The 11,194-nt window shown below is 40.2% G+C and overlaps 1 protein-coding gene across 1 annotated transcript; it reads right to left on the bottom strand.

Annotated features, from left to right (window-relative positions):
• Nucleotides 1-6,735: 6,735 nt before the first annotated feature.
• LOC118336443 (myotubularin-related protein 1-like) lies at nt 6,736-11,066 on the bottom strand (the record flags this gene model as incomplete). Its single annotated transcript, XM_035673097.1, is given in 10 exon segments — nt 6,736-6,937; nt 7,013-7,056; nt 7,133-7,246; nt 7,557-7,649; nt 8,299-8,346; nt 8,430-8,588; nt 8,675-8,860; nt 8,942-9,130; nt 9,517-9,666; nt 10,983-11,066. Coding segments are annotated over 10 exon segments (1,254 nt in total), but the record flags the coding sequence as incomplete, so codon positions are not given.
• Nucleotides 11,067-11,194: the final 128 nt, after the last annotated feature.

Here is an 11,194-nt window from a genome sequence, read left to right on the forward strand (position 1 = left end):
TGCCCTTGTCGGCCACCGTACTAAGGTGACTTAAGTGCAGAGGAGATTTTTTTTAAAAACTGCTCAGTGCTACATCGGCTGTGATGTTGGGTATGGTCATCTACACAAATACATGTAAACTGCACCTGTAGTTTGCAGGCTTACAGAATCAACATTAACACTCCACAATTGTTTAACCTAGTTAAACCTAGTGTATTGGGGAGCCAGTTCCAAACACACTGGATCTCAACTGGACACATGAATTGAATTGAATTGAATGAGAGCAGCAGTAATTTGGACATTTGTAGGCAGAACTACATGTAAACTCAAAACTGATATATTATCACCTAGTAAAGTTGTTGTTGTGAATAAGTTGTTGTGGTGAATGTGTTTAGAGTTAAAATTCTTATTCCAGATGTAGCAGGCCTGGAGCATCAATTTGGAGTCATGTTTCCGGTCACCTGATAACACAGCGGTTATTAACTGACATTGCTACTATATAATATATAGCCTATAGAAAAGTGATTTTCTGGTTGCCACAACTTAAAGATCCCCTCCAGTATTAAAACATATTGAAAAAGTCTGCTTGGAACATTGTGTGTCTGATATGTTTTTTGCATAAAAAAGTAGACACAATAAAATCCTTAAAAAGTCATCCACTTCTTTACTACCTCATTATACATATCTAAATCATCTGAACATGCAAATGTTCAATATTCAAAAAGTGTACCTGAACTGGAACACACAAGAAAATGTGTCCTACTTCACTGTAAAGTCCATTCTCAGTGGATGTGCACTGGAGGCTTCAGGTTTATACATCACACTGTACAAGTTGCATACTGGAGCTTAAAAAATATAGTGCAGGCCCTAAAACTAAAAAAATAAACTGAAAGATGCTAGAGCAGAGGGGAAGCACAGAGTTGGTAATTATTGTCTGTTTGTCACAACATGCACACTTTTCACATTACACATACTCATTGAATCAATTATTGATAGGAAAATATAAATTAGTGAAGTTTCAACATTATATCCAAAAATATTTAAAAGTACAAGGAAACAAACAGCCACAACACACCTGTGCACATTCAACCCTTCAATTTGTAAGAAGTCAGTGCAGCACTGCTTTTCCTTCAAACAAGACTTCCTAAAATGGAATTTGTATTTGATAGTGTGTGCTTGCTGGTGTAGGTCAGGCAGAGCTAATGTGTGTGTTACCCAGGCTGAGTTTGAAGCTGTGTCCCATTTCAGGGTCTCTCTCCTTTGGAAGACACAGCCTATGATGGTGTAGCCTTTAGAAAGCCGAAAGCTAATGGGCTGAACCTGCACCTCTTCCCTAAATGAGATGTCATTGTCAGGTCCTGCTCCTCCGCCCACAGAGGCTGTGGTTGTTATTCACAGTGGAGAGTTTGCACCTGATGCAACGTTAGCCACTAAAGGAAAGGAAAAGAGGCACCTGGCTGTGGAGTGGAGACATTCAGGAGAATCACATAATGTAATAATTCAATCATTTTGATATGCATAATGTGGATAATGTTTTTTTTACATTTTATATAACCAATCTGAGCAGCACTGTGCAGTGTGTCTACAAAACACACAGCCGCCAACAATAAAAAACATAGAGAGCTAAATCACATAAAGTCATTCTCCCAGGAAACACATTAGAGTGCAATGTATCCGTCTCTAGGGAACTGTCTTTGCCCACAGCCATTATTAGACATGTGTAGTCCACTCTATTTCCCCTTTTTTTCCCTGTTGTCATCTCAGCACCAGTCTTGGCCCACTAACTGACTGAGGTCTTGAGTGGGTAGAGGGAATTACAACTGGACACAATGACAAGTGAGCATGCAACAGACTGTGGGACAATGAGCGCTGTAAAGGACATGGTGGTCTTGTCTTCCAAATTGAAGGAAAGTATGACTACCTGGCCGAATTTAAAGGAAGTGTTTGCAGTGGGACATCCTGGTCTAACTGTCATATATAATGTTTTTTACAAAACATGGGTAAAACAAGACAGAACATAACAAAATGAGTCATTTGACATAGTTAGCAAGATGGAACATTCATAGGAAGGAAGGAAGACCCATACAACTAATTAACTTCCAGTCACCGAGCGGGAAGGAGCTTGTTGCAGCAGTTCCTACTTTACTTTCCTTGTTCTTGGACTTCTGTCTTACACACTGTGAATCATGAGCACTTCATGTAAGCACCCTGTAAGCATGTTTGCACTACTGCAACTTTTTATTTATGGAATATTACCTGGAGACCATGGTTTCTTACACTGGCAATGAGCTACTGGATTAACAGTTTGCAGCTGGAGTTCCTTCAGCATACATCTACATAGACCAGAGGAAATATGGAGCGGTGTCCTGGATTTTTTCTTGAGGTTGAGGAAGGTGCCTAAACTATGGAAGACCTGCATTGTTCCATTGCCAAAGAAAGGACGTCCCAGCATTCTCAGTGACTACAGACCTATGGCACTTAGATCACATGTCATGAAGACCTTTGAGAGGCTGGATCTGCAACACCTGAGGACCCTTCTAACTTCTTTCCTGGACCTCCTGCATACCAGCCAAACAACAGAGTGGAGGATGCTATCATTTTCCTGACACACAAGACCCTGTCACACCTGTAGAAGCAGGGAAGAACTGTAAAAGTCATATTCTTTGACTTCTCCAGTGCTTTCAACACCATCCAGCCTCTGCTTCTGAGGGACAAGCTGACACTGCATCTTGGATCATGGACTATGTCACTGGTTGGCCAGTCAGAGTGGATGGCTGTGCCTCTACGATTATGATAAGCAAAACTTGCACGCCTCAAGGAACTGTAGTGGCGACAACAAGGGAAGTACAGAGGACTGATGGAGAACATCATCACATGCTGCAACAACAATCACCGGAAGCTCAATATCAGCAAGACAAGAGCTGGTGGTGGACTACTAGAGGAACCAGGGAGTGGAAGTGGAGAGGGTGATATCATACCTTGTACCTTAGGGTCAAAATCAATAAAAAACTTTGCTATATACTGGTATGGTACTCAGATAATCTTTATGACTTTGGTAATCCCCTGATCTTTCACTTAGAGCCACCAGCAGGTCACACTTTAGTAATTACCCTAGCATCTACATGACAGAATGGCACACAATGTAGTACAGACCTCTGGTCCCCAGAGGATAAATCCTAATTATTTTGTTGATCCCTGACTTCTCCTGTAGCACCACCTTAATGGTGTAAAACCTTACATTTATAACTCCACTACTGGTTAGGCTCTACAGCTGGCAAAGGCATCAGTATTTTGATTGTCCCATCGTACGTTGTGAGTTGCAGTTGAGTGTGTCCTCTAGGTGCCGCCAGTGAGGGTTTAGACTTGTAATGACTTTAGGCAGCCCACTATATACAGTGACTATAGACATCTGTGACCCTGTCTTGATAGCAGATTGATAGATTACCATGCAGTTTGGTACAGCCATTCATGGTCTTTTGGAATTTTGGTCATTCTCTGATTTTTCATCTAGCAACATCATTAGGTCACATTTTCATTTCGTCCAACAATCCCATCAGCCTAAGCTGTACTTTATGTTTGTGGTAATGAGCAAATGTTACAGTAAACACTCTTAACAGTCTAAAATTAGATTGTGGTAAACACTAAGGCAAACACTGATGATGTTTAAATTGCACAGTAATGTTTATTACAGTAAATATTCTGACAGCACACTCTGGCCAATTACTAGATTTACTTCACCACAACTGCTACAGAACAAAAGCAAAGTTCGGACCTCTTTTTTTAACAGTTTGCTCTTCTTCACAATGAGCATTCAAATCCCAGAGACTGAAATCCACACCCCATGTCCCATCATGAACAGCCTCCAGACCCTGACCTAAATGAACATAGCCTGTTCCACCCTTGCTTCCCCGGCCTTATTAAGAGATGTGTTCCCAGATCTCAGCAGTTATTACCGACAGAGATGACAGCCAGAACTCTGAAAAAAGACTCAAGTTGTCATAACAAGTTTTAGTAGGTGCTGGGGAAGGCTTGTCAAATCTATGTGTGTTTTGTTTCCTAGCAATGCCATAGACTCCGACATCCGTCTTACTGTCTGGTAATATTTTGGGATAGCATCTACAGGTCTGTGAAGTCCCGATTTGGCTTTTGTGTCTGATGCCAAAGCAAGGACCGTAGATTTAGTTTGAGTTACCCTTGTCAGAGCTCTGCCTGGGGACCTGAGATCCTAACTACTTTCAAAACCACAATACATAATGATAGATTTCACTGATTATTATCATTTTTTAATGTCTGTCATAAATTTCATTTAATTAAATAATTAGGCAGGCATCAGCTATTACACATTCTGTAATAGAACTACACTGAACCTTTCATCTGATAGTGAATACTTCAGTCAGGTACAAGAGGTGACCTCTATCTTTTTGTGCATGTGCAGCAGTTCAGGCTTTAGTATTTATTTTGTTTACTTTATGAATAAAATATCCAGCCTTTTCACAGTGTTATCACATTTCTACCTTTTCCAGTAGCTTTACAATGTGTCCAGGTCTCTGCCTGGAGACTCAGGACAACCATTTCACCTGGACCTGAACGGTTTCAGTTGTTTGTCCCAATGATACGCATCTGAATTTTCCCAATGGCACAAACAACAGAGAGGAATAGAGGATACACAATTATTATTATTATTATTATTATTATTATTATTATTATACCACTTCAGCATTCTGCTAATGAAAAGTGTATTGCACAGCAGTATAACAAGAAAGCCTGGACCCTGTGCATAAGCAGTCTCAATTGGCCCCTTCTCCTCTTAATACAAGCCATTCTGACACATGTACTAATAACTGATCAAGAATTAAACACATGGATCTGTAATGATTATTAGGGCAGTGTATGTGCTTTAGTTTGAACAATCTCAGCACATTATGTTATAATAACAATAATAATAACTTTATTTATATATCAGTGCTTGACAGAAATAAAGAACAAAACAAAAAAACATGGTAGAGTGAAGACAATGATGATGATTTGTTTCTGTTAGTAAGATTTAGTTTCTTTAAGGTTTAGATTTATGGTAGAGAAAAGAAGCTCTGATCCTACGGCCCTATCCGGGCTGGTCTGGGCAGCTTCTCTTCTTTTTTTGATTTTGGCCGGCCCCTCAAGTTATTTTGACTGCTTTCACTAGTTTTTGACTTCTTGGTCTTTTTCATTGTTTAAAAATAAACCTTTTTTGGCAACTCCTGACTGTGTGATTATGTTAGACCTCTTTTTCAATGAGCCATAATGGGAAAGGGTCGTAACAACAGGCACCTTTGACTTTTGCCATTATTTTGCGGCCAACAAAATCCATTTTTAGTAGACTTGTGTTTTTATTTTCATTGTATATGAAGGGGGAGTTTAAATTTATATGAAACAACTAGAAGAAATTAACACAGTGCACCCTCACCATGGCCAGTCTTTTTTGTTTATTGTAACGAAGCTGCTAATTTTACACTAACAAGGGTCCATTTAATTACAAATAAAAACAAACTAATTCAAGGCCTCTTGATGGCTCCCCACTGTTGGGCCCTGAGTGGTTTAGTTCCACTATTTCCTCCACTACAACACCCCTAGATTCCCATTATTTCTAGCTACTAGAAGTGAGTATTTTTGCTGTATATTTGCTGTTTTTCAAGCCAGCGATTCTGTGAAGTCAGTGAAGCTAAAAAAAGATGAATTGACAGTCAACAGTCAGCTATCAGAGCATAATAATCTTGCTTTATTGTTGACTCACTACATAAATTGTAAGGTGACTGTATCTCATCCATTCTCCTTTCACTGTTTGCTTCTTTGAAACAGAATTGAAACATTTCTAAATCACTTCTGATAGGAGTTAATGTATCCCCATAAACAAAGAGTACAAAAAGGCAAACCTGTTTCATTCACAGATTATCTGTCTCATGTACTACTGTCTGGATATAGTGAAAGTTTCAGCAAACATAACAAAAAGTTATTTTATTATTAAAAGTTACCCACTGCAGCTTTATGGCAAACATGAATAACATTTTATCATAAGTACAAATCATATTATATACTAGTAATGCTTAACTAATGCATGCAATATTAAATGCATGAATGAATGCAGGATGTAATTCCTGTTCAACATTGATAAATTAATGAATGATGAAGTCACTATGACTTTTTGTAATTAGTTCACACTGAATACATCTTCAGTTAAGGAATGTTAATTCGTACAATAATTGATTCACTGATTGATTTACGTGGAAGTGTTTTTCCAGGACCTTGCAGAAAATGCAGATCCAGCCCCTCTGATTTAAAAAACAGCTTTTATATATTTGTATGAGAATAAACCCAGTGGTAATTCTAACAACTGGAATCCTTTTAATTTGGTTACACATCAATTCATGTATGAATGATAAAATCCTTTTTTTCCTATTTGTATCAATTTCCAGGTTTCCATGACGATGTGTGGGATCCGTCACTGCCATCAGTGTATGAATGTGTGTGAATGGGGTGAGGTCGGCATGTTGTGTACAGCGCATTGAGTGGGCTCCAAAGACTAGAAAGGGGCGCTATATAAGTACAGTCCATTTAACTTCAGTCCAGACAATGAAACATTAGTGGATCAGAAATGATTCTGTTGATTTCACACATACTTACTGCTCAGTGCTTTTCTTTCTTTGGTTGTTGATTTATTGTTTTACTGATCAGACTGACTTCCTGTTTGAAACACTGGCTTTTGTTAACCAGTCCCCTCTTTTTTCTCTGTTAGTGTTACTTTAACTGGTCATACTGGGCAGTTCTCTGCCGGTAATGCTGGTCATGTACCTGTGGTCTCATGCGTGGGTTCCAGCGGGCATAGTAGCTGCTCCACAGCTCCAGATGTCTGGAGGAGACCAGCGGATACAGGACGTGGTGCTCATAGTCCACATAGAAGGGGTTGGTGAAGTCCTCAGGCTGGCTGTTGGGGGACAACATTGAACAGTCAGAGAATCTCTCCACTCATTCACTCATATCAATGTGGTTAATATCTTACCTGTTAATATAGGACCACAGGGACACCGTCTTGGTTTGCACCTCCTGCACAGGATGGAGGAGTTTAATCTGAGCCTTCAACCCCAACAATGACCCCCGTTAACAGGAGAATGGTACAAACCTTGGCTGCCCTCTCCTGTTCACTGTTATAGAGGAATGTACCAAAGAGACAGCTGTACAGGTGGTCCAGCACCGTGATCAGGAACAGCTCATTGAACTCAAAGGCTGCTGGGAACTGCAGGCAGAGGAACAGAGGTGATTATGAGTAGAGAGCTGCAGCTTCTAAATGTCTATGAATGAGCCCATGTGCACATGAATAGGCTCATCCTGATTGGCTGAGCAGTGTGTATACTTTCAATGTGCTGCTTCATGAAAATGAGAAATCCTGAGTATACTGGTTGTAGCATGTCTGCTGTCAGTAGTTAGCTGGTGTGGAGGTAAATGGACATGCTACTCCTGATATAGTACATTTATTCTATATATTTAATGTGAAAACAATAAACATATTGTTTATACAATACATATGTATGAGAATGGAGACTGACCTGTCGAGTCATCTGCCAAACACAGTCGATGAACTGGACGAAGAGAGGTGAGCGCTCTGAGTTAGCGTGGTTCTCATCACCGTGACCCACACGCTACAACACAGAACATGTGATATGTCATACATATATATGTAGGTAAGGTAGCTTTGTTTGTGGTTGTACAGTTTCATGAGCCTGTGCTAGCCTAGAGCTCACAACACATTTATACTGCATACAAAAAACTGCATGGGGTAAGCAGAGTTGCATGGTTGTATTGAGGAGACTCGTGGGTGCCTATATATGTTGAGGTCAGAGGTCAAGGGATCCATTAGAAAAATAACCATCACAATCTTTTTTCCATCACTGAAATTTAGCCTAACTTTGGAGTGTTATTTACCCCATTCCCAACAAACTAGCATGACATGGTTTGGTACCTATGGATGCCTTAGGTCTAGTTTCATATGATAGCAGTATCTTCACTCTAGCTGAGCCCGCTATATAAGTCCAAAAACCTATAAGGTCAGTCTTTAGTCAACTTGATAGGATAAATGAGTGGAAATCTAATGTGATTTATATTATTTTTCATCACACTGAATAGCTCACTCACAATAACCGAATTTGCTTTAAATTGCCACAAGGTGGGGCCCAGAAATATTTATCTAAAAATAACATACTGCAGCTTAAGGGTGATGTAATAGTAGTTTTACAGTGCACGAGTTCATCAGCAGTAAGAATATCATCAGTTTAACTCTTTGTTCCTTACAGCAGCAAACTTGTGTCCAAAACTAATCCACTCCTTCTCCATCAGAACCTGTAAACACAAACACACATTTCCTCATTCTGTTGCTGATAAAGACTGTGGTATGTAGTTGATATTGTGATGTAGTGTGTGACCTCGAATCCTCTGAGAGTGCGGTAGTGACTGTCCAGCATCAGCATGGCCAGAGAGGTGAGCTGAGCAGTCCTGTCCCAGCCGTCACTGCAGTGAACCACCACCGACGTCTTCCCGGACTCCAGCTTATCCGCTATCTTCGCTGCTCCTGCTAATAACAGCTACACACAGCAGACACACGCAGTGTATTAATGACACACCCTGTGCAGCTCATGGGTTGCTCAAAGTGGCCGTGTTTGTGATTTACCCGTATGTACTCCAGCCAGTGTGTCTGGTCAATAGCCGAGTGCCAGTGGACTTCATCTATGGTGGGGTAAACCACGTCCTTCATCTTCCTCAGAGACTCCCTCATCACATGAATGTTGGGGATTTCAAGGAAGTTCAGCTCGACATTCGGGTAGAAGCTCTCACTTTCATACCCTCCATCCTTTGCCTGAATATGTCAGAGGCAGCTGAGGTGAGCAGAGAATAAAACCGTTCTCTATCTTTCTGTTTAACCAAGCCTGTGTCGTACCTTGTTGGTGTCTGCTACACTATTCTGCCGGGCGTCAAAGATGGTGAGCTTGTGGGACTGGGCATTGGCATCCATGATGATTTGGAGGAAGCGTTCATCCTCTTTACATCGGCGGTCCGAAGGTCCGACTAATGGCTGGCTGCAGCGTACAATGGTGGCCTGAGACTCTGGGTGAATCCAGGACAAGACCTGCAGGAAGAGCAGGGGGACCAGTTTAGGACCACCAAAAAAGAAATCATGAGCCACACTGCTGCATTGGGTGGTGTTCCTTCATTACCATGACACAGATACTGCCCCAAATAGTCACTACAGCACAGACTGTGGATTAATCCGCCACTTAAAATAGTCCTCATCAAGGCCCTATTTCCTCCTGTTTTAGTAACAGTACAGTGGCATGCTGTTTTAGGACATTTGTGAGCTGTTTTTAAAGATTTACTTCAGTAGGAGACAAAGGGTTTGGAACGAAGAGCCACTGAGTCAGAAAGTATTGAGAGACAGACACTTCGTTGGTTTCAGACTTTTCATTGGAATGGTCAGTGGTCATCATGAGCACTGAAAGTGGTCCTCAGACTGACCGGTATGCGGTGCTTGGCTCTGAACACAGCCACTCGCTTGATGTCTTCATCTGTGATGTTGGTGGGGATGACCAGGGTGGAGGGATAGGTGTCACACAGCTCATAGGTGCTGTTCATCTTGCTGAAGGTCCAGCTTTCATTGGGGAGGCCCTGACGAAACACATGCAACCAGATGGAAGGAAACATTAGAACAGTGGTTCCCAACCTGGGGTTGCCAAAGCTTCACAGGGGGTCTAATGTATTATATAATATCTTGTAACACAAACTCCCTGCAGTTTTTGTGTTCACTGTTTGGGGGTTGTCAGTTTACTCAATGATAGTCCCTTTAGGAAAAAACATTGCTTTAGAAGTCTAGAAAATATTGTTATTTGTGCTATCGCCATGCATGTACCTTAGCAAACTTGTTTCCTTACATACTGTAAATACTCAGATACTGCCCAGGGCCTTTCTTTACCTTATTTACCTGTTTATGGGTGGTCTTGATAAATGGATGCTAATCAGCTGTTGCAGATGTCACCACTCTGCTGCTTTGTGTTTGTCTTCTTCTCTTGTAGCACATCACAGAGTTTGTGCAATTATGTTTTATCATCTTGGAAATATTTTCCAGTCCTTTTTAAATTTTAAACTCACAGAGAACATTTTACATGCCACCAAAAATCTATTGACTGACTCAAGACTGTACAGAACTCAGCTGCTAGGCTTTTAACTACAACCAAGAAAGATGATCACGATTGATCATGATTTTGTGAAGCACTTTGTAACATTGGTTTTAAAAGTGCTCTAGAAATATAAATATTATTATTATTATTGATAGTATTATTGTTATTATTCTCTAACAAAAGTACTTATGTCATTATTTAATTATTTCCAGTTGCTTCCATTTTGTAGTTTTTTGCAATACTTTGTTTTGTGATATTGTATTGATTCTCATGAACACTGTTCTTTTATTTAAATCCCCAACCACTAGATAGCAGTGTTGTAAACTGAGGACATTACAGCAACTGATGAATACAAATGCAAACAAAAGATTCTATAGAACCTTTTATACTTAGACTGTATGCATATGGTGGTTTGTTCTTCATACTATCACAGTTTTCCTAAAATTAAATTGAAGAAAATATATAGCCTTGCTTACAGTATTGCGAGGTGATGGAATTAATCAGATGTGTATATACCCTGAAGAAATCTCTAATACATTCTCCTGAATCATGAAAATGATCATTGCAAAATGCCTTTATGTCCATACCAACAACATGCTATCAGGCTAAATTAGTTGAAGAGTTAATCAAATCAAAACAGGTTTTGCTTCAGAACAAGTCTACCAAAAAGATAAAGAACATAAAGATGAATCTAACAATAATAAAATAGAATAAAATAGAAGTATAAAGAGTGAAAATGAACAATGGTTTAAACACTGAAAAAATGTCACCAGTTAAGTGTGTGTATTCATTCAGTGTTGCAGTTACCTGACGTCTGTACTCTGCTGTCGGGTCGTATACCTTCCAGCCATCCACAGGAAACTGCTCCTTGTACAGGAAGGCAAACAGGGGCTGCCAGAGGATATCCCAGTAGCAATGTTAGCATTCAGTCACTATTAAACTTCTGACTGTTGCTTAGGCATTTATACGCACTTAACAAGCTGTAGTACCCTATTACTCCTCTAGAACACTGCGTTCTC

Source organism: Morone saxatilis, unplaced genomic scaffold, assembly GCF_004916995.1.
Source record: "Morone saxatilis isolate NCDOM2014 unplaced genomic scaffold, NCSU_SB_2.0 Contig24, whole genome shotgun sequence".
Classification (NCBI taxonomy): Eukaryota; Metazoa; Chordata; class Actinopteri; family Moronidae; genus Morone; species Morone saxatilis.